Raw genomic sequence first — 25140 nt, forward strand, 5'->3', positions numbered from 1 at the left:
CTTGTTTTTATTTTTTTAATCAAGACAATTAACGTTAACCAAACAGAACAAAGATCAATGACTAACAGACATCTAAAGCAACTGAAACACAAATTAATACCACTCTAAGGAAATGGACAACCTAGATAATAGGTTAGATAATGCTGACAACAGCATAATTACTTACCATAGCATGTGTTCAAGAAGTTCCTAGTGCAGAGTCTGAGCTGCTTGACATTCCTAAGTTTTAAGAAATGTAAAGGTAACACTGCCAGGAAACAAGGCAGGTTATAACACAGAAGGGATGCCGACTCTTTCGCACTGAGTGGGAAAGAAATAAAGAACCACGAGTCTCTTCTAAGAAGGGTCTAGCTAGCATTCCGTGTACCAACTGAGTGCTGACCAGAACTTGGAAAATATTATGTGCTGGGGAGAAAGAGGACGGTAAAATGGGAAAGGGAGAAGACTTAGGTCTCTGTGATCCAGCCCTTCGCATCCTTGCCTTTTCAGCTGTATGACTTAACAGGCATCTTGTAAGTACCGTCCAAAAATAGAGTAGAGATAAAGCTGTGAGTTGAAAAGCGTGTGGTATGCTTTGTGTGGAGCCCTGACATAGGTCTTGAGGCATTTAAGTCCCAGACAAGCAAAAATGCACAGACACGGATGAAAACCACACATTTCAGGCTGCATACATTGCCACCAGTGTTACCTACCCACTGGCTAGGTCCATACACATCATCCTTATGCTACTGATCACCCTAGCAAGGGACTTTCATGTACGTTTTGCTCCTTCTTGCCTTTAGTTAATACAGGCGTTCACAACAGAGTCCTTCAAATAGCTCGCGACCAATGGCACTTAAAAGCCTACTGAGGATACAGAAGGTCAAGTTTACATGCCAAGAGCAAGGGGCAAAACAGAGACAGCGCTGCAGTTACAGCAGTTTCAGAAAACCAGGAGAATCTGAGAAGCTGCAGGATAAAAGACAGCAATTAAAAGAAACATGAGTATTTTGTCAGGAATAATAAGGGAAGAGTAAGGACAAGAGAGGAGAACTAACCCTGCCAGCAAACCTCACCACTGCCCCCAGCAGCACAGCTGCATGGTATGAACCTGCAGTGCCAGGGGAACTCTCTGTCCCATTTTAGCCTGTGTTATTTTGCAAGCAGTAAGACAAGCTAGAAACACTACTCGCCTTCCAGAAAAAATTGTCCTCACAGGATGCTCCCCTGAATGAACTGCCCCTACAGCCAAGTCTTAATTGACTGGGCCAGTCACACAAAATCCAGGACAAAGGAGGTCAGCGCAAGGTCTGCAAGTTCCTAGCTGGCATCTGGCTCCTCCTCGCTATCATGTTACTTCAGCTGAGCTCCTGCTTTCAAACAACTGACCTGGAACTAGTCTCTGTATTTTCTTCCCGGAAGTTTCCAAACAGATGTCTGCCTTCAGGGAGAGGGAAAAGAGAAGCATGCTTTGCTGAGGAAGCAGAGGGAGGACATGGTACAGAGGCAGCAAAGTAATCAACATTTTGCTGAAGGTGCTCTGCAGCCAGGGTCTTTTGTTCCCTGGAGGGCTCCTTGGCAATCTTATACAAGCATCATTTTCGTTTCCAAGCCATATAAACAAAATACACCAACTCTTTCAACTTGGTAATTGGCACTTTGCTTTATGTTTTATGTGCCAAAATGTAAAGCATGCCAAGTGTCAGCTTCAGAAAAAGCAAGATCTGTCAAGTCAGGGTATGTGGCTTTCCACTGCAAAACCCTACGGCCATCAAACAACATACACAGAAGTATTACTATCTATGCAGATGCTATCCTGTACAGAAGGACTACAACACATAACGCAGAGCAGGGCTTCTGCAACCCGCCTTCTGCTGTTGTGGAATACTGGTTTAGGTAACCTACAGCAGAGACCAATCACCTTAATCATGAACTTCACTCAAACCTTTAACCTAATTCTTTCATTAATTTTCTTGGTATATGCCTTGCCCCCCACAGCCACTATTTCCTCAATAGAAGTGTTCTGAGAACATGAAACAGACCCCATCATGCACTGCAGATCCCTTCTGCAGAGACTGTAAAATTGTTGACAATCCTATAAAAGGCGATACCTTCCATGTTCCTTCATATATACCAGTCATCCAACTAATTTTTGCAATCACAATTCAGCTAAGCCTGTCCCTTGTGTATTCAAGACAGCTACTCTAACATGATCCAAGGCGCAAACTCCCTACAGACTAGTTTCACCTCCTCAGTGTGAACTGCAAAATAGAGAACCTTCTTAGTCTTCCTTTACGCCAGAGTTATTATTGTAGAGTGCACACTCTCACTTCCTCTATGAGCCACGGATCAAGGAACTGTGTCTGCCTATTCCTGCATTGCTCCCCACAATGTGCTTAGCTAAACCAGACTTCAGCAGTGAGATCTAATCCTGATTTCAAGAAACAAAAACCTGAGAAGCTACCACTTCTGCTGACTGCCTCTTTGCCCTTACACGATTCACACCTAACCAACAGTTGTAGCTTTTACTATGTAAAAGCAAAGGGGTAAAATTATCACAGTAACTCCTCATTTCCAGAATCTCAAGACAAGCCATTTATATCTCAAACAGGATCAATGGATACCAACGGATAACCCCAAACCTCCTGAGGCACCAAATCAGCTTCAGTCACTGTGTATAGTACTAGTGGTTTTTACAGAAATCATATGATCAACTTATCTGAAGCCCAAACAACATCGCTGAAGATCAGAACAGAATTCCAAACATCACTTGTAGCTGTCAACTGAAAAAAGACTGCTGAATTGGAAAAGAAAGAGAAGAGGGGTGTTACTACAAAGCAACAGTTTAGAGGGTTTGTACTAAATCATCTTGCAAGTCTTATTCATATTAACTGTAAACATACTAGTTATATCAAGGTAGCTTGATATTCAAACCAAACTTACCAGTTGCTTCATCTGGTACACTATGATTTTAGAAGACGCTTAAAGATGCACTAGGAGCCAATCAGAGCTGGAGTTAATATCAAACAGCTCAGCTCTGCACTCTCCTGACGCTTTCACATACAAAAAGCCTTAGTTCAGGTAAGAACTAAGTCTATCAGTCATTTGAACCACACGCCAATGCAATTACACAACCATCTCAGCATAAACATTCCTACACGAGAGAAGTAAGTGCAATGCAACTCCAAGAGCAGCTACTCACATCTATTGCATCTCTTTCAAATATGCGGAGCTGCAGGAACAGCTCAAGCTTGATCTTGCGTTCTTGAAAAAGCTCCTCCATCTGAGACTGGGCCTCATCCAGCTGCTGCAGGACTGTCTCTATGTGGTTGATCGAGCTGTTATGGGGGGTCTTGTTACTGGAAATGGCAGAATCCCTATTCAAAGCAGAGAGAGGGGAAAGAGGAGGGGAAGAAAAAAAAAAAGAGTATTATTAAAAAAAAAACACAAAACAACAACCATACAATTTGGATGCTATGCATAACCATAAAATATAAGACTGTTTCAGATAAGGTCAGTGCAAGTCATATTACATGAAAGCTAAGTCTGTACATCTTTGTTAATGAAAGTCCAAATTATGTTTTAGTACTCAAAAAAGCATTCAGAAATTAGATTACTTTCATTTTTTGACTAATTCAACATTCAAGAACATTTTGCTTACAAGAAGAATACTTAGAACCAGAGACAAACTCTTATATTGTGAAAAGGAAGTGGCGTATGGTAACTACTTATTTTACTGAGCCCTCCTGGCAATAAAAAAAAAAAATCAAAATTAGATAATAATAAAAAAATGTACTTAATCTTTTACTTTAGTATAGAACCTGCAAATTTAGATACGATAATATCGGCTCCTGCAGCAAAGGGGACATGTACCAGTGCAGTCGGGGCACAAATTTATTGAGATTATTACTGAATGAAATGAACTGCAAACTAATGGTCTTTACTACAATAAAGTTACTTATCAGTCTGCAAAACAATTTCAAGTGTCTCTTTATAAAAAGGTTGCTGCTTAGAACTCAGAAGGCTGTGGAGCTCTGCATGTCAGACTACAAAGACGTATGATTGCTCCTATCACAAAGGTAGCTTAAGTAAACAAAATCTCCTTCTTGTGGAGGTAGTGTTTATAAGCTGAGCTTCCTGTAAACAGAGGGTTAGCGACCATCAGTACAGCATGAAACATCACTGTAGTCCTAACATTTACGAGTTTTATTTATAGGTCATATCTTGTAGTTATCATCTTTAGCCTCAAAACAGAAAGAGCTTCACAGAATATCAGACATACAGACTAAGAGATTTAAATTAAAATTTGTTTTACCTTAGTTGCTGTATAAGATCTTCACCTTCTTTTATGACATTGACTGTAACCTGCAGAGTGGTCTGTTGTTGTTGACCAAAACGTTTAATCAGGTCTTGGACAGCCTCCACAGACTCAGCATAGACATCATCAAGCAGTTCTTTCTGTAGCTCTTCAAGCCATGTCCACAGCTAAAGGAGAGAGAGGGGAAAAAAAAAAAAAAAAAAAAAAAAAAAGAAGTGTAAGCCCCAGGATCATGCAGTCACTATTCCAAATCAATGTCCCTGGACAAGAGAAAACAGACTGAGGTGGGGGGGAGAAACAGGATTTGCTTCTCTTCATAGAAAAATGCCGTCTTTAATTTAATAAAAATGAGCCTTTGTTTCAAATAAGGTTTTTGCTTCTTGGAAATACCAGGAAAGCTTTATCCGTGTTGCTAAGTCACCCTTTCTTTTCCAGTTTCCTTCTAGAGTACTGAGTGTATCCGACTGAGCAGCACAGAGCTCATAGCGAGAATCCCATCTGCAGCTCTGTGCGAGAGTCCCTGGGAGGGAAATGCTATGGTAACACTCCCCGAGAGAAGGGAGGAAGGAAGGAAGGAAGGAAGGGAGATGTATTGTAGCCACCATCAAATTTACACTGCCAGGCTGACACATGCACACAGATAACACTTTTCAGTGGCCTTCAAAAAAAGAAAAGGGCATTTCAGAAAACAAAATACAGAGATAAATATCAGATGTGAGAAGTTATTTTTCTGTTACGATCTCTACAGTTACGGTGTCTACCTTCTTGATTTCAATTTCAGACTATAACAACAAAAATAATCGTACGTAATTCCACCAGTTAATTCAATGTTTCCAGCCCCTACTCAACGTGCACATATCCCTGTTCAGAACTGCCCATGTAGCGCAGCTTATGGAAAATTCCCTAGGCGTCTGCTAGCCAGGTATCACTACTGGTCACTTGAACCCTACTGTGTTCTTTTCCACAATTTTATGAGGCAAGCTGTTGCATCCTAAGCTCTCTCTGAAAATTGCTCATCAGCCGTCTATTGTGCAACTGATAAAAACCCTGTTTGAAGAGCGGAAGCACGGATGACTCCTGCAACTCTCCTCCTGTGAGCACAACAGCTCCACAAAACAGCTCCTCGCATGGGAAGCGTCCAAACTGGGCCCCTCCTCTCCATTCTGCCATCACACCCCAAACCTGTGATGCCAAGAATAAGGATTACAGTTTGGGTTTTATCCTGAAAGAATAACTCCGTTCTGCTTGAAAGCAATAACATCTTTTGACTACATTTTAATCTCTGCCTTTATACATTTGAGAGGTACAAACAGGCCTTATTAACTTTGAACATAATTAAAAGGTTAACATAGTTAAAATACAGACAGTAAGCAAACTGATTTAATCTAAAAAGACAGAAAACCAAATGCTTTATTTCTTTGCTTAACATTTTCTACAGAAATACCCATTTCATGGTGCTGTTCTGATCGGAAAGGCTTCTTAACTACCAGTGGAGCTTCATTAAAATAGAAAATTCAATGAAGGATTCTAGATCTTAATTAATCGGTTCCTTTGAAGCTTTATTTTAAAACTAAACGCTAGTTTTCATATCTTAGAGCCTTACACACCTCCTGAGGCAGGTTTTGAGTTAACCAAGCTACCAGCTAAATTCTCACAAATTGTAAAGAATTAATGACATTTAACCAGACTCTTTTCTACAAATCTACTAACACCACCCCCCCCAAACGGAACTGCCTATTCATACAGTGTTATTCTGACTGCTCATATGCTTCGAAGACAATGCCTGTCACAGATTTGAATGCAACTCCATAGTCGTAAACACCACAAGCCCAAGCCACAGCAGTCGTCTTATTAAAAGGAGAACAAATCAATAGAACTTCGCAAGTGGGTCAAAAGCACTCATCAACATTCATTCCAGTATAACCGAATGCAGCATCCAAATTTATTATTTTTTTTCCAAACACATACTTAGGAATGCAAATTTCACTTTGAGACAAATGAAACTTAAGGGCAAGACGTCTGACAATACAACCTGAAAACTTTACTCAGGTTTCAATGCCCAGAGGACATGTTTTTATTCCTCTCTTAGCTTAATTGGTTTATGTCTGAACCGTAATATTAGGGCACCTTGTTAGAGACCTTCCAAGTGAGCCGGTGTGTACACACAACCAGTGCAGCTTGCAATTGTGCAAATACATTCATTTGAGAGTAACACTTCGTTGTTGCCTGCAGATCTAATGTGCTTGGTGCTGGCTGGCAGACCTCTACACTCCATGCCTACTGCCACTGCCTAGAAAAGGCCCAATTTTCAGAGATGTCTATCACAGAAACTGGGATTAAAATAATTTTGAGTCTCTTGGACTCTATCAAGTTTTCCCCTTAGCTCCTTTACAAGCACCTCTACTGCAGCTCAAGACAGGTCTAAGAACCACTTCAATTTTTTCCAATATGTCTTTTGCAGCTGGGTTGTGTCAGACCTGTACAAGGGACGCCTCACCTCTACATTTCTTACTCTTCAGATTTCAGCCACTTCTATAACTGGGTGGAGAGGGCCTGGCAGGAGCAATGAAACTTAAAAGAGTTGGGCTGGTGAGGTATCATGCATATGAATACTTCCCTTAAAGCTCACCCTGGATGCTGGAGACTAAGCCAGCACAGAACAAGCAGACCTTTCCTTCTGTGTAGCCAGTTCAAAGCAACACCATTTGCCTACAGCAGACAGAAATGGGCACTAAGCAGAAGAAAACGTTATGATGACTGGCTTAGCGCCTGGTCAGCACGGCATGACTGTAAACACGCTATCTCGCCCCCAAGGTACCAAAGGGCTCAAAAATATGTTGCATTTGCCTAGTTCATTAGCTGAACTGCCCACTGCTTGGGAAGGAAAAACATTTTACAAGTGTGCAGAAAGAGAAGGAGAGTAATTAGTATGCATTACTTGCTTAGCTGTGACTCATACACTGTTGAAAGTGGAACAACTTAAGCCCTTTCTGAAGTGACTAAACAGCTCTGTGACACTTCCACAGCAAAAGTTTCTCTAATACATTACCAAATAAGCTTTTTATATTTTCCCATCAAGTAAGTTTCTGACAAACAGAAAATTCTCCTCAAAATAATCTAACAAAAGTTAGAATAAAGCCACCACAGATGAACAAAACTGTCAGGTTATTAAAGCTGGTTAGAAATTCATGCAATTTACTGAGAGGAGCTTAATTCATAATGGTAGGCAATAGTAAGCTGGCTTGTATACAGCTTTAAAACCAGAATGAGCACTGGATATACTGGAAATTACATAAATTACCTTGGTCTTGGATACAAAACTAAGGCTGAAGACAGTACAAGGTTGCACAGCAAAGCCAAAAAGAAAGCGAACAGTTTACAGTGGGGGGTGAACAGAGACTGGAGCTTACCCATACACGTTCAGCAGTGCAGAACTACAGATTTTATCGCGCAATGATTTTCTGAGGTAGCGCATTATTCCATAAAAGAGAGCCTGGCAACAAAAATCCAGTGGGAAAAAAATGCAAACAAACTGGTCATTAAAAAACTATCGACTTTCTCTCGGTATGAACTTTTGAGCAACTTCCAGGCATGTTTTATATTCTCTGTAAAAGCAGCAGCACGAAGATCCCTAAACAAACCACTGAGTCCTGTGACCCCAGTAAGAACTTCACCCAGCGGCAAGACAGCTTTAACATACAGTTAAAAAACTGTACAAATAACTCAATCCATTCACAGGAGGCAGCTTTTCTGCTCTTTTCATCTGCTCTTCCCATCTTACCCGAATTAAAATTGGAGAGGGAAATCAAATTCTGAATCCCTGACAAGCAAATGTTTCACCCAGCAGATTTTTTTTTCTTGATCTAAATATAGCACAGACTAAGAAACATCTGCTTGAATGAGCCTGCATCCTGTGCTACCTCTTTCCTAAGTTCTTGGGAGCATGCCATTAGTCACCGAGATAGTATTATTTTAATTGTCTGCAACATCCTGGAAGTTTCAGTGTTTCCATCATGGGCCTCTATCCATTTAAATCAAGTCCCTGCAATCTCCTGAAAGACTGCAGCTAAACAAGACCTTACTGTATTTTGCTGAATATAACCAGAGAACAATTATTTTTGAGTAAATACCTTCCCCAAGTGCACGGAGTTATTTTATTAGGGTAAAATATCCATCACACTCTTTCACAATTTATTTTATTTTTCATCTTTATGATAATGGCTTTTGGATACGCAGACAGCCTCTTCAGCAGGCTAACACAAAGAAAGGCACACAGTTTCTGCCAATTCCTCTTTCTGCCCCTGCCCCCAGCACATTGTCACAGTACATGTATTACCACAGCCACAGTTGTTGAAGGAGCTATTATTTGTCCAGGACCAAATGTTGCAATAGTATTCCCTAACAAGTATATCTGGGCATAGAAATGGGCTGATGTGCTTGTGTGTCTGCCTCTAAACTTTGGCTTTCAGGACATGCAGTGGAGAAAAACTTGTACCTTTTTAAAAACAAAAACCGTAAGATGTTAAACCCCCTGGAGTTTGTCTTCCAGGGTCTTTCAGTGACATTTAAGATATTAAATACGTGCATTATTTTTGAAAATGAGATATAATTATCTTAAAAACCAAATAACCATATCTATTCTACAGTTACAATGACTTTGAGCAGCCTGGTCTAGTGGGAGGTGTCCCTGCCCAGGGCAGGGGGGTTGGAACTAGATGGTCTTTAAGGTCCCTTCCAACCTGAACCATTCTGTGATTCTGTGAATCAATTTCCCATTCAGAATAAATTCATCCTTGAAGCAAAACCAAGTTTCTCATATCTCCCTAAACCTACATCAACAACAAATGCTAACAGGGTAGTAGTAGTCGTCCCATTTCTTAACTGAACAAGAAAAAAAATGCCTATACCATAGAGCTTTACACAGTTTAAAGGGCCATTTCTGCCTCACTTCTCTCAAGCACTTCGTGCTATTTTGATAATGCTTGGACTTAAATTTGGTCCCTTTTTTCAAGCAAAGCAGCTACCAGTATTGAAAAAAAAGACAGAAAATCTGTGTTGGGTAACTGGATTCCAGTCCTATCAAACCAGTAAACCACACCACACTTTAGTGTGATGCCAGTGAATGTTTCTCTTATTTCAGATTTAAGAACTGTCCTCCTCAACTCTCAGATTGTGACGACAGGTATATCAAAGTACCGACTAGAGACTGCACTTCATGTATTTTGCCAGACCCATCACACTGAGCATTGCTGTGCTATAATAAATGGCACAATAGAAAGATGCACAAAAGCCCAAGGGACAGAGCCTTCACACTTCGATGGGGGGCATCCAAAAGCTGCTCTGCTGCCTGGAAAGAGGAGAGAGCAGCCTTATTACGACATCCACATTTAACCTGTAGACCACCAGCACAGAAGACTCAAATACTCAGGAGTGAGAGGCACCCAGAAGAGGACATCTGTCACCTCAGGGTCCACCTGGGATGAAAAGAATGAAAGGCTGTGCAGATGGACACCTTTCCATACCAGATAATGCAAAGGAGGGCTTATTTCTGACAGTGAGTTGTGAGACAAAGCGAGACCACTATCAACAAGCTTTTTTTGAATCAAATACACATCTCATAGCTAGATGTGAATCAACCTGCAGCATTATGGACAGACCAAGGCCTCCTCAGCCTTCCCATGCACCAGGGATGATGCCACCTTCCTTTAACAGCTTGCCCAGACTACTGTTTCATTACTTTTGTTCAGGAACAGCAAGGTTTTGTATTTTAAATCTTAGCCAATTCCACTTCCTTTTTCTTTGTTTCAACCTCAGTCTATTCTGGTGTAAAGTTTAGTTTGAGTAAGACAAGAAAAAAAAAAAAAGAAGAGACACATCTAATAACACCATTAAGGATATTGTGTATACATAAAAAGCGCTCTGAGCTATTTTATAATCAACTTGTCAGAATACACACAAAAGGTTATATGCAAAAAGCCAACAGGCTCTTAATAGATCATTCTCTTCCACGTACAGTCAGCCTGATCTGTATTCCCACACTTGACTCCAGTTAGGAAAAATATCTGTTGCTCTACTTTGGCACTACTACAAACACCTGGGTTGGCCAGGATTTCAGTCTTCCCACTCATAGATGCTGAGGGAGCCATTTCGGAGAGAGCGTGTGTGCATGTGTGTCTGTATGTATGCGTATGGAAGAATTTGAATTCACACCAAAATCCTGTTCACCTCTATGTGGTGACAGATTTCACAGCACAGACTACCGTGACTCTTGCTCCTATGTTTTGCACACAAACTTTTATGATCACCATTTATTTAGGAAACATATCTTTTATTTGTGCTATTTTTTTCTCTTCTTGTCCTTCCCAATATTATTAAATGTCAAAAGGCACAAAAGCCATAAGAGATTCACTGTCTTGCAACGGTCAACAGTTTCGGATGTCCAGTTGCATTTTACCCCTTCTCAGGCTGGGAACCTGCCCGGACACAGTACTTTTAACACAAAGACTCTGATAAGGATATTAGGAAAAATTTTTACACTGAAAGTGTTATTAAGCACTGGAACAGGCTGCCCAGGGAAGTGGTTGAGGCACCATCCCTGGAGGCATTTAAAAGACGGGTAGACAGAGTGCTTAGAGATATGGTTTAGTGATGGTTTTTTGTCAGACTGATGGTCTAACTAGTTAGACTAGATGATCTGGAAGGTCCGTTCCAACCTAGGCAATTCTAGGATTCAATGGTATTTCTGGCCCCAAACACTTTTAAAGCTCGTCAGTGTACAACTTAACTTCAATACATCACTCACTGAAAAATTTGGCTTCTAGATTGAAATTTCTCACTGTTTGCTAAAAATCAATATTCACAACCTTACAAACTTAAAACTAGTAATAACATAACAGCATGGAATCACAATTTATATATCACCATTAAGCAAAATGAGTAATGGTGATACCATTACATAAAATCGTATTTCTGTCTTCCCTCAATACATCCTTTTTTTTTTGCCCCCCAGTGAGAAACGTGGTCTATTGAGGTTAATCTATAAGGAGTCTGAGAACTTGTATGCTGTTTTGTGATGTTTGGAAGCCACAGGGAGCTAGGAAGAAGCTCTACCAGGTTGTAACCACCTGGCTACAGAACTTCTGGAATTGTTAAAGGCAGACAGCATTTCCAAGGTGCATCGGAACAGGCTGCTACACCCATACTACAGAGCTGCTTTGTGCACAGGTAGAGCAAGAGCTTGTTACTTCCAGGACGTGTCAAGCCTATCTACTGCTTTTGTGGTAAGTACGCTGCTTCTGAAAGCAGAAACTGTGCTGATTTACTAAATGTGAACAGAGGAACAGTACTGCGCAGACACTACAGGGCTGATGCTTCTCAGGAAAGCTGAGAAAAGTTACAGGCAAATTGTGTATGAAGTATAAAGGTTATGTAAAGCTACAAGGGAGAAGTAGTATGGGAATGGTCTCATCCAGATGAGAAGTATTCATTCAAAATGAAGTATTTCTGGGGAAAAGAATAAAACAAACCAAAACATCCTACTTCAAAAAAAAAAAAATCAAGGGATTGGATGGATATTGGAGCCAGATTTCAAAGCCTCAGAACAGCCAACAACTCTGATTACCAGCTTTTCTCAGCTCTGTGGCTCCCTCCAAACTGCCCCACATAAACAGGTTTTTATTCTTCACGCCTATTTTTTAGACCAGGAAAAAATACAAGACAAAAAAATACAAGAAACAAAATTCACCCTGAATACTCAAAGTGCAAAACGTGTTGGTGGTATTTTATTTTGATTTGTTTGGGTTGTTGTTTTTTGGGTTTGTTTTTTTTAAACAACTGAAGCATCTCTTTCCTGTTCAACAACTAACATATTATCCTACTATTTGAACCCCTCTCTCCACTAGCTAAGCATGCACGTTAATTTCTTCACTCCATCATACAGCAAAAAGGTTATGTGCTTACAGGTATGCACTAATTTATTCAATAACTTCCCACATCCTGCAGGAGAGATGCAATTCTCCTGCCAACAAAGCATGGATGACTTTCAGGTTTAGGGCATTTTTATCTTCCATCTGCTTTGTGATGCCTTCTCAGCACTCCACACGCATGTTTGATAACAAACAACATGCTGTTGAAAATAGATCAGAATACAGAAAGCACAAGACAGCTTTGAGCTTGCTATTTCTTTGCACCTTAACCAAAGGACTCGTCTACTAAATATAAACCACCTGCCTCACTCTCTCATCTGTATTTTTAAGTAAAATGCAAATAAATTAAAAGATAGGCTCGCTTACATAAATAAGTACTCTTTTTAATTTTCCCTGCTTTATTAGGTATAAAGGCAGCCACATGACAAAACCAAAAAAAAATCAACATGTGTACATCAGCCACAGTACCTTTCCCCCGAAGTCCAGACTGCAAAGAGGATGCCATAGTAACAGCTGTGTGCACTTACAGGGTCACAATAATATCCATTTTCCCAAAGAAATAAATCAAGATACAGAATTTTTTTTTTTTCAATAAAACATTATTATCTAGGGGAGCAGTGGCAACATTCCAGCACATCTGGATTAGCCTCCCAGAATTACTCAACAGTGACTCACAGATCAGTCTGCCTTTCAGTTTTTGGATTTTTTTAAAGCCCTTTCCTTGCAAATCCTTTTACAGTCTCCGTCTTTCATCATTACCACCAACTGTATCCATTTAAATTCCATTCCAGCTGCTCTTCTTGATGCTAAGAAAAACAGGTAATCAAGAAATCTATGGAAACAATGAGCATGTTTCAGCAGCTGACTCCTGTGCTTCACAACAGGTAATGGAACAGCACTACGTGCTAGAGAAACGCGAAACAAAAAAGTTGCCGCCTAAGAATAGCTTACAATACAGCATTTATGTTTTATTTAAACAAAGTCCTGAGAGAATATCGTGAAGGAAGCATCTAACAGAAAACTGATGGGGGAGCTCTGCACTCATGTCTAGAGCTAAAAAATAATTCAATCCTGACCTCCTTCTAAGACCAACTGCCTTGTGTGTTTGTTTCAAGTGCAAAGCAGATGTTCCGCATACAAAAAACTCCCACCCTTATCCTCAGCAAGGTTTTGCTGAAAAAACTACTTTGAATACTATACTTCCCCACTGAACAGACCATGTCTCCATCCAGGGTGAAGGGAAGGAAGACATACTCCGACATGCTGTGATCCACAAGCCTTTCATACATATTTTCACGTAGTTTGAGCAGTGAGAAGATATAACATGAGCTCTAAACAGAAAACAAGTAATACACAGTTGCCGAAATTTGCCACTACCGTTAACCAAAACCCTTTACTGAAGTCCGTATTCTTGCTCTAGCCTATTCCCATGAGCTTATAAATGTGTATAATCTATGTTGTGAATCAGAGCAGAAAACTGATCTGTTGGAAAACGAAGTGTGTTTAGCTCAATTTTCTTTTTCCTGGTATATCGGTTCAACCTTTGAAAAAGGCTAAAAATTGCAAACATGAGGTAAACCATTGTCATTATCAGATGATAATGGCAACTCTTTAGGTTGTGAAGAACCACCAATACACAAGATCAAAATGCAACGTGTGAAACAGAGAAAGAAAACAAAGTGTCTCTGGGCAGCAGGGTTGCCTTAAGTAGGCTTGTGCTTCTGACATGCACGTCAGTCTCCTGAACCGTGTCAGTCTAACCACGTGTCAGACAACTCAGTTAACTGCACTGGAGAGCTGGTTGGATTTTAAAAAAACCCACCAACAAAAGTGCACAGTATCTCCCTCCCTCCCTCCCTCTCAATCCGCAATGGCATCTTTCAGCTGTATCAGTTCCCTGATCTGACCCTCCTCCCCCCTTCCCTGTGACTGAACAAGCATGTGTACAACAAAGGAGGTAGAAGCAGCTTGTGAAAGTAAGAAAATAATAATAAAAAATTAAAAAAAAACATAAACAAAAAAACCACCCTACACCAGCCTCCAATCCGCAGTACATTACAAACCAAAACTCATCACACAATAGGGGTTTCATAACTTCCTATGGCAAGGTTCTAACAATGAAAGTAATGTTGGACAGTATCGGTTTTAAAGCTCAAAGTTATAACCACGACTTAGCAGCCGTTTTACCTCTTTAACATGAGTGTGAAAGGACACAGACATGTCCAGCAGGATCTTGCGTTGCTCCACACGCCTAACAAAATCCTGTATCCGGTCTTCGAGCTGATGGGCAGCTTGATAAATTTCCTCCGGGTCACACTCCCCAGTCTGAGCGAGCTGTTCAGCTGCCTCTAGGAGCTTATCTGCGTTGGTGTATGTGTTCTGTAGAGAAATAAGTTCATTTCACAGGATTAAATGAAAGAAAGTTCAGTCCGTATATTTTAAAGCCACTCCACTAATGAAAAATGAAAGGACAAAAAGGCACTTGGAACATATTTTTCTTTCTTTTTTCTTTAAAGGTTGTATAAAGAATATAATCTTACTAAAGATTTTGTTGTATTTCTAGATACTTTTTCATTTAACTGTGAATAAATTCATTCCTTAGCTCCTTATTTACATCTATTCAAATATCTCCTTGATCCAGAACTCCAGAGTTTATTTATTCTTCCTTGGAATTAGTATTTTATATTCACAACTAGAATAAAAATCAGCCTAAACATCTAATTACTTCCCAACTGGACTGTTTCAATACTGGACAAATCACTGCAGTCATGGCCAGAAAAATTTTCAAATGTGTATTATTAAAGTGAGAAAGTCCTAGACACTGGTAGATCAAAGTTTAAGATCAAATCCACACATCCAGCAGGAGGGCGGAAAGTGACCAGGCACAGGAGAAAATTTCTCTCCATCCTTACAGACATGAGGTATCCAAAATTCACATGTCAAGTGGATAACCATTTGTGAAACAGCAGCAACAGAGCTATGACTGAGTGTCAGAGTGGAATATTGTCCCAATACATCATAGGATAAACAAATACAGAGCAGCAGTCCTATAAGAGACTTGAGTCAAAGCAGAAAAAGAATGGGAGAAGTCTGGTACCTGATGTGCTGAGTGTGCTACGGTCCAGAGAAGAGAGAGATGCTGAACAACTCTTAAAGCTTAGAACCTGCAGCCTGCACCTGTTTCTTTCTCACTAATTCAAAACAGGACTGATTCCAAACGTTTGCTATCATTTGGGTGTTCTTTTTGAGCCTAACCTTGGGGTTTTATGCTTTACAACGGTTCTCAAAATGTACTAATCAAGAAAGCATAGAAGGATGTTAACTTAGCCTCTGGAGAAAACGGACTGAAGCCAAGTCTACACTAAAGAAGCTTTGCTTATGTCACTACATCAGGTCCCCTGACAAGTTTGCACTGCAGACTATAAAAAAAAATCTTGACAATATAAACTATACCTTTTTCATTTCCCTTATGCCCTTCCATCTTCTCCCAGCCTCAGTTATATCAGGTAAAAACACTGCTTGCCGAGTCAAATTAGGCCTATGCAAGTATGCTTTCCTTTGCCATAAATATAGTATCACACTTCTAATTAACATCATAATATCCACAAAAGTTAAATCCAAGCCCAGCCCTAAAACTCAACTAATGGGCAGGAAATAGGAGCTCTCCTCCAGGGTCTCAGCAAATGACCAGGCAAGCCCAGGACAGATTATATGACTCAGTGCGGCTTTCAGATATTGTGGGGGGAGATCCCCCTTCATTTATTATGATCTATTTACGTAATGAATTTAATCCATGCTGCTCCTTGATTTTGACTATGTGCATCCTAGTCATTCTTTAACCTTCAGCTTTTTAATTGCACGGAGAGGTAGAGAACCTCCCTCCCCAGTTTTCCTGGGAAAGCCTGAAGAGACTAATGTAAGCCTACCCTTTTCAGTGGCGACCGCACTAGTCAACACTCCGGATCGCTGGCTCAGGCCATGTTGGCCCAGAACACACTCTGATCTGTGCTTTGGTGTTTTGACTTCCACAGTCGCAGCTCACACGTGTTGAAGAGGCAGGGCTGAAGAGCCTTAAGGCACTCCTCAAACAACAACTACTTCATCAACCCAGAGCACCACACCCAGCTGCAGATGGCTGAAACAGAAGTTTCCCCTTTTAATGAAAACTTTATCTCACATGTGTAGCATTGTTTATGAATTCCAGTAGTATCTTCCGCATAACGCAGGCCCAGGCACATCAGACTTCTCCTTCTGTAAACTGGATGGTGAACTGCCAGTGCTTAGAAATGATGACAACCTAGATGCTGCTTCAAAAGGGGATGCGATTCTCAAACCTTAACAGCAGATATATGCCTTATCGCTAAAATTTCTCTTCCAAGTGGAGCCGAAATATAACATAAATATTTATCTTGGTAGATAATGACTGCCCTTTGGAATAGAAATGACAGCAAATAGGCGTGCTGTGCTGACTACTGCCTTTCCCAACTCTGCCTGCATCTAAACAATGCTTGGAGGAAAAAACAGTAGTAACGTGAAGATTTTAAAAATGTTGGTCCCAAAGGGCAGCCACCAGTCAGAAAACAGAACATTAGGCAGAAAGAGCAGTTGTTCTCCCTTGAAGCTGCTTATGCCAGTTTCCTAAATTGACAAAGGGGCCTTCATGGTGACAAATTCAACATAGAGTTTTGAAACAGAGTAACACTTCCTCAAAATATATCCACTAGCACACCCTCCCCAAATCCCAGGGGAAAAGTATCAGCCTGGTAAGAGTTTTAAGAAGTCCCCTAGTCCATCTCTCTGTGCCCCAAGGTGCAATCAACTATACTTGAGTCTTTCAAAGGCATTCTCCTCCAAAATGCTCAAAGACTCTCCATAACGGAGAGTTTACCACCTTCCCCAAGAACCTATCCCATCGCTTTCCCAGTCTTCTGTTGAGAAACCTTCTCTACATGCTCTTCAGAAAAAACAAACACTGTATTTTTAGAAAGCATATAAAGTGACACACGATAGAACAGTGAAAAGTTGAATTTTAGAGGCTAGTGCAGAAATGAGTACTACTGACAATAAATACAGCAATAGAAGTGAGTGGAGGTATGGACTGAGTCATACAAACTGGAGTTCACTGCATTATAGAGGGGAGAGAAACACACATGGATGGAGGAAGATTAACAAAGGTATACAAACCATTAAAGGCAGAGAAAATTAAGATAGATTACTCAGTAAATACAGTGGATGCTATCACGTTTAAGCATCAAACACTTAAAATGAAAAAGCAAAAATACTTTTCATCTAAGGAGCAATTAAATTGCGTAACTCTGCCACAGGATCTGGCATACATTCCAAGAGCATAAACGGGTTCAAAACATAGCTAGCCTAATTGAGGGAAGAAAAGTCCATCAGTGACTATTAAACACTGGTTCTGATGCATCCTTCAGTTCCAGCCACCAAATAGGACCAGACAACTGGGAGGGTAAAGGTAACTTTTTAAGCATACAGTCCCTTTTCTTTATGCATCTGGTGATGGCCACAAGATACTGTAAGATGTGGGCCTTTAGTGTGATGTATTACAGCCATTCACAGGTAAAGTTAAGAACCAGTTCAAATACATAACCTTTTTTTATAACCTTAAAGGAAGTGGGAACTGGTGGTGATAGGGAAATGACAGATGTATCCAAACGAGGTTTGGAAGAATCTTTCTTGTGTGTCTCCTGCACCAAGACTTGAGTTCTTTACTCAGATGCAGCCTGCACATGGAGAAAAGAACTTACTTGTAGAAAAAGATGGCACAAATTAATTCTTGCCATACACCTTTTATGTTTTTGAGCATAGACTACCATCATAGACATCGACCGTAGTTAAAACAGCAGAAGCTGACTTAGAATTTCTTACAAAAATGCATGGGGAAGTACGACCATACTATTGATCTGTATCCAGTGCTTCTAAGCTGAAAATCCATGCCCATAAGTGAATCAGTTATGTCAAAATTTGGAGTCATGACACTTTAACTAAATGGTCTCATGGATACCAAGATGATCCTGGGAAGAGGGGAAAAAAGAAAGAAAAAAGGGTAAGTAGAAAGTGAACTGGACAGGCTTCACATTAAAAGACCAACACAATTTTACAATAGTGGGTGCAAGTCAAAGTGTGTATGTGTAGCACGAATGTCAACACAAAAAATTCAGGGAGGATTATTAGTTGGCTGAGTTTTGACTATCTAGTGTTTCTGAAGTGGCAACAAAAGGTGCGAAATGAAGACAAAAAAGCCTTCATTTCACACAAATTTCAAAGCAAGTGATTTGTGAGCCCACAGCCCATTGACTCGGGAAAACTTTTTCTATTTGACACACAGCTCATTTTAACATCTCTTTGAACGCCACTGAGGAATTGGCACCTCATTTGCATTAAAGAAGAATGAAGGAGAATGCAGAAGGGAAGAAAAAATAAATAATAATTTTTGCTCCCCTTAAAATCAGGAATTAGCCTTCCATCAGGAGCACTTCAACATTACTGTTGGCTCCCTGCATTTGATAAGGCATTGCCATGCCACTGACGGGTCACTTGACACTGCTTCCTCTCAACTTCTGACTAGAGCTGACTGAAATCCCCTGATTGTGCCTAGGGTCCTATTAAAAAAAATAAAGGCAACAAAACAAAACACAACACGACAAAACCTGAAACAACAAAACAACCCCCAAACCAAAACACAACAAAGACCTGGACCAACCAGAAATGTAGGTAGAGAGTAAATCAGCCAGAAGTTATTCATGCTTTAACAAGGACTGTGGATTGCCGTCTTATACTTGAACATAACCTTCCGTATAACACCAACAACAGAAATGTCTTTTGGGGTCTGATTACATTCAGTTTCAGAGCAAGTAAGAGGAACAACTCAGAGGGTGTGCCTCTCTTGGCAGTTACTACACATTCAAGAGTTAGAGATGAAAAAAAATACTTATTAGATCATTTTGTCCATCCTTCTGTCAGTAGAAGATAGTCCCCTGTAGTATATTTAAGTTCTTTGACCAGTCTAAGTTTTCAGTATCTCCAAAAATAGAAATTCCACCCATTCCCTAAAGAGATCATTTTAAACCCTAGCAACATTCAGTTTTAGGTAGTTTTTGCTTTACAACTTTCTACTTTAAAGTATAATGCAAATTAACAAGATGCTTTTTTTAACAGTTTACATTCCACTTAACAGTTCTAGACACTTCATCCCCCTTGGTTAAACATTTTTTTCTTCTTTGCTCAAATAACACAGTATTAAGTATGAGATCATTCAGGTTTTGTTAAGTGTCTTACAGAAATAGATTCTTGCTTGTCTGACCCAGAAAAATAAGTATTTCCACGTGGAAAATATTACAGATTTTACTAAAAATTAAGTATTAGGCACGCATATGGAAAATCCAGCATGTGTATATACAAAACTAACAATGCTTATTACTTTGGAAAATTTTATAGGAAATCAATATTGAGGAAGCTTTCTGATGCTATTTCAAGTCCTCAGTCATTGAAGTGCTCTAAGACCATATTTACAATAAAATTTTCTTAAGAGTTTAATCATCCATTAAAGGGGCAATCGGTAAACACACTTGACACATCCACCATAGTAGGTGTCACTGCTGAGCTCCTGCATGTCACTACACTCAAAACAGAAGACACATTATTAGAAAATTCTGAAGGACCACGGTATGAACCCTAACTTAATGAGATTTTTCGTGATGAATCTTAGAGATCTTTACTCTTACCAATCATTAAGACTGGACAGACAGTGCATGTTACTAATGGGGAAGATTCTAGCCTTCAGCTTCTCATGGGTTTTATTCACCTCACACTGCCTTTTTGAGGCTGGCACCCAAAACAACTTCCTCTTGTTATGCTCCCTGTGTTCCTTAGTATCTATTTCTTTCGGTTTGACTCTTTTTCACAGAAAAGTGTGTTTTTAAGTTCTATCATCAGTTCTGCTTAAGGTTAAAACTAGAGTCTTCCTATGGAAAAAGTGTTGGTATCAGTGATTCAGAACAGAAGGGCATATACAAACTCAATTGTATTTAAAGAAAAATAAAACCACAAAGCCAGGTTGGCCAGCTTGCTGGCTCAACTGGTTTCTCAGAAGTAACACTCGTTCCCCCCATCAGACTGTTGTGGGGATTTGGGAGCTCGCCAAGCCTAAAGTCAGGAACGAGGGCTATCAATTCATCTCCATCCTCTCTCACCAGCTGCACATAAGTTTAAATCCTAGAATCCCATGGAATTACGTTACTTTAAAAGTACAGCTTTCATTCTCCTGTGACTCAACATTTGAAAGCAGGCTTTGAAAATAATAATAGATAATAATAGCAGCAGCAGCAGCTCTTTTGGGCTTCAAGGCTCCCACTCTCCATAGGACTGTAGAGCTTTGTCTTATTGAAGCTGGAGCGAAACGGAGAAATGAAATAAAAGCTTGCAACAGAAACAAAATAGTCCATCATTGGAACTGATGTTTTTGTAGTGGAGCCCTTCAGTGCCAAAGCACGAATTTTTCATATATTTCCATTACAAGTATACAGTCCTTCATGTGATTGTTTTTACCTGCGCAACCTCTTCAAAGTCTTCATGGCGTTTCTGCAAAGCTCTTGCCCGATGCAGGGATTTTCCCACTCCAGTATGTTTGCTAAGAAAAGCTTCTCCATGGTTTTCAATCCAATCCAACACCTGTGGTACAGAAGAGACACACACAAACACTCTGAGTGGATGTACTGAGTGTTGCAACAAAGAGACAACTATTCAAGAAACTAAGAAGCTGTAAAGGGACTGCTTATAAGGAACTATACTGCTGGATTAAAACACAGTCTTGCCATTGAAGGACATTAATTACATCTCATTAACTTTTCTCAAGGCACTAACTAGTTCAAACTAGCTAAATCGTATGATTTAAGATTATATGTTTATTTTGAAGCTTACCAAGGACAACCTCATTTCTACACATTCATCAATTTGACAGTAATCTGATCCAAGTGGCTAGACCCCTTGTGAGGGTCTCTCTGTAATCAGTTTATGCCTTCAGCTGACAGTTTTCTATAATGTAACACTAATGGAGTTTGCACGTTCCCCAACAGTGCTAGTGAATAACACAGTGAAGTTTTATTTCAGATGAGAAGTCGCTTCTCCTACCACATATTATTAAGTCAAGAAGAAAGATTCAGTAGTAGAATTTTTAACTAACTCAATAAAATCGAGTTGCAATCATTATGAGATGAATGACAATGTCTGCATTCAGAGCATATGAAGAATTTTGCCCCAGTTCTGAAGAAGCATCTCCTCAAAACATCAGATAGGCATAATTGTGTATTGTGAGTTTTACAGCCGAAAGAGTGAGGAATGAAAGACATTTTAAGGACATTAAAGCTTCCACCACAATGACTGGGCTGACAGCTTTATAAATAGTAAAGACTGTACATGTAATTAGTTCCTGCTAGTTAACACAAAGGATTACTGCACACATACTAAGTTTGTGATGAATGAATGTACAAAACCATATGGTCTCTCTCCAAACTAATACATCTTAGCAGTATCTTAATTCACTCATTAGCTAGCATGCATACGGTATTTAATTCTTTGGAAGATACTCAGGCGTTAGAGAATGCTGTTCAGAATTAAAGATAACTGCATATAAGCAATTTTCTTAAGTCAGATAACCATTTTTATACAGTATTTATGTAGTGGTGTGGAATACTTTACCTAACATTTATGTCCAGTGTTCTTTTTTCTTTAAAACCTGAGTATTTTGTTTCATTTTGAATTTACCTACCAGAAACCTGTACCTTATCTCTTCTTATCTACTAGTGTCCTTTACTCTGATTCCTGAAGTTGGATGTGGGTTTTTTCCCATTTTCCTGTACTGAAAGCATATGACACTTACTGTAACTAAGGAGTAAGACTTTATTTTTTTCTTTTTTTTTTTTCCTTTTTCCTGACAAACACACTTGAGAACCATTCCTACAACATCACTCATGGCTACATTCAATACACATATAATCCCACACACTATTCCCATACAAAACATCAATGCTTTCTTTAGTAGACAAAATGAAACCATCTGGTGTGATTTTTCTCATTTATCTTGACCGTTAGAATCTCTTCTGGTTTGCAAACTCTCTCCTACTGGACATCTTGAAAACAACAAACAATCCATAACACCACATAATATAGTCATCTCAAATCACCAACACTTATGCAACGTTTGTTTTTCCTAGTAAGTATTGCCAAAGAATATTATTGTGTTTTAGGTCAGTGTATGTTTTCATTTGTTTCTTTCAAGGGAAAGTATTGACCAGAGAACGTAGAGTGAGGAGCCAAACACGGCCTCAGTTATCTGAAAAGTTAATATTACCAATGCTTTTGACTAGTTTCAAGAGACTACTCTGCTTTTCTCATTATAAAAAGAGCTAAAGAGAGACATGTTTGGATGAGAGAATTAGACTGGACTCTGGAGACTACTAACAGTTACAAGCTAACAAATGAAATCAACAGCAAAATCTGTCCCAGAAAGCATGGGATGAAAAGCAGAAAGCAGCCCAGGGAGAATGATTTTTGCTCAAAATAATGTTCGGGAACTTCTCAAGAGAAGAAATGGTCATACAAATCCAGTACACAGATCATGACATAAACCAGTCAACTAGAGAAACATTGCTGCCTCTAAGTGAAATCAGTACGAATAAAAAGTCTTACTAGTGCTCAGACTTCTTACCTTGATTCTTAACAAAACTGAGGAAGAACTCTTTATTTGGGATTTTCACAGCATGTAAAAGCAGAGTCAAAGGTAAGGTATGCTCTTGCCCGTCAGCGGCAGTTTTTGCATACCACTTTGACCAAAGGACAATACCACTAGCTGGCGCTGATATTAGCCATCTTAATTGATGCATTTTCTTCCTCTTCCTGGAGAGGCAAGAGTTACAGAAACCATCATACCAACCCACTAAGGACTCTTCTACTGATACTGAAAGCACACGGAATTCACTCCAGTAGTTCAGTAATACATAAGAGTTTAAGAGGCTCAATACTCTTCAGTGAAAGGGTGAATAATATTATCCTCCACTGCAGCAAGTTGCTTTAACGATGCAATTAAGCTGTAACTGCAGTCTCAGCAGAACCATCCTCATGCCCAATACAGGATCTAGAAAAATGCTTATCTTTCTAGCACGAATACTGAATACATGACAGAGAAAGATAGCTTCACCTTGACAATTTCATTGCTCATGTAAAACGAGGTATAAAATATGTGGTTTGTATATGCTGTTTGCAGAAATAAACAGTCTTATCTTTTGCAGATTCAAAGTGCTCATATTCACCAGTGTTACCCACATTATTATCCAGTCCGTACCCCCCACCCCTTTACCTACTGTGCACACACTCACTTTTCTGATCTCCACCACTTACTTGGTGCTGACTTAACATTCCAAAGGGGAAGATGGAAATCTCTGCATTTCTAATCTTCAGATAGTTAAAATGTGAAAATACTCTCTCCTGAAAAAACGCATTTGACACTGGAACCGCCTCCAAAGGCCACAAGGGAATCACGCAGTGAAATCAGTATTATTTTGATGCTGAGAGAGTAGTAAGCATTCTCAGCCTGCCCTTCATTAGTCAAGGCTGAAACAAGTGACTGCTACAACAAAACCTCAGGCGGAATCTTTGAGGCAGGCAGATCAAGGAACAAGAAGCAGCACATTTATTTATCCAGAACGGACAGAGGAGACACCCAAGGTCAGGGAAGACCTAATAAACGTATGTTTCGAAAAAAACTACAAAAAAACCTACAAGTTTGTTTTACGAATCTCTGGCTTGCAAGCCATCAGTAGTGTTTTTTAGTCCCTGGAACTTTCACCATAGGAATGTCAGTAGCATCACTCTACTAGAAATGTTATCTTTATGTTTGATTTTGTCCTTTCATGGCCTAGCAGCACAAAACCCCACGTTGCTATTGCAAGTCTGCTTTATTGCTTCATATCAGAACTGTTGGAGCCAGCTCCCTTCCTTTCCTTAGGTGAAAGGCTGGTGTATATTATCCGCTTGGTAAGCTTGTTAATTCTTAGGGATAAAATTATAATTTTTTTTTAGCATTTTTACACTAGAGGGGTTATTTTCAACAATAGAGTGCAACAGCCAATGACATGACGACTTTTTTTTTTTTAAATAAACACACCTTTTTTTGGATTAATATACAAACTAATCAGGAACTAGATGTTTCTGGTATCTAAGATGAAACTCAGTATTCTGTTCAGTTTAAGACTGTCATAGGTTTTCACATACCAAATATCAGGTTTGCTGTAGTTCACATCTTACCTACTATTTTTAATATTTCATGTGCTACTTTCCTTACTGCTTGCTCCTAGAAATTAGCAGATGATTCTTTGTGTACACAGCTCGCATTACAGTGTTTTTGGTGATTTTGAAAACTCCACTAGAAACACTTTCCCCATACAAGACAGAAGAAAAAAAAAACCAACCAGTTTTCTAAGGTGGAAGTAACACAAAATGAAGTACCAGCTCAATTCAGCCAATTCCCTCCTCCAACTCAGCTCTGTCACTCACTTAACACTTCCATGAACTGATTTATATCATTAATCCAGCAGAAAACTACACCAGCAGAGGGAAGAGGAGGAAATCAGACTCATGCTGAAGGACAGTTACAGATTCACATACAATGCACTTGATTGCTTGCCAGTATGTCCAATTTAACTATGAACAGTGGAAGAGAACAGCACTTATTTTATTTTGATGTGGGGAAAAAAACCCCACCAAAACAAAAAGCTTTACTGACAAAAGTTTAAAAAGGTTGTCATATTAGTTTCTAAATCATGCTAGATAATCTTAATTGATTTTTTTTTTTTTTTTAAGGTTTGAACAAAGACTAAGAAACCCAAGAGAATGTGCAAATGA

General features: G+C 39.6%; 1 protein-coding gene across 2 annotated transcripts in view; it reads right to left on the reverse strand.

Moving 5' to 3' along the window:
- Nucleotides 1-25140, reverse strand: part of TRIO (trio Rho guanine nucleotide exchange factor) — a 259570-nt gene that overhangs the window by 121835 nt on the left and 112595 nt on the right. For both annotated transcript variants that reach the window (XR_012585654.1, XM_074576181.1), the window contains exons 10-13: nucleotides 20791-20913; nucleotides 14410-14601; nucleotides 4295-4464; nucleotides 3182-3356 (exon numbers count right to left, since the gene is read on the reverse strand). Coding sequence is in view for 1 of the 2 variants with exons in the window: in XM_074576181.1 (XP_074432282.1) it covers nucleotides 3182-3356; nucleotides 4295-4464; nucleotides 14410-14601; nucleotides 20791-20913 (660 nt within the window). In the remaining variant the exon portion in view is untranslated. The remainder of the gene's footprint in view (nucleotides 1-3181; nucleotides 3357-4294; nucleotides 4465-14409; nucleotides 14602-20790; nucleotides 20914-25140) is intronic.

Source organism: Larus michahellis, chromosome 2 (genome assembly GCF_964199755.1).
Source record: "Larus michahellis chromosome 2, bLarMic1.1, whole genome shotgun sequence".
Lineage (NCBI taxonomy): Eukaryota > Metazoa > Chordata > Aves > Charadriiformes > Laridae > Larus > Larus michahellis.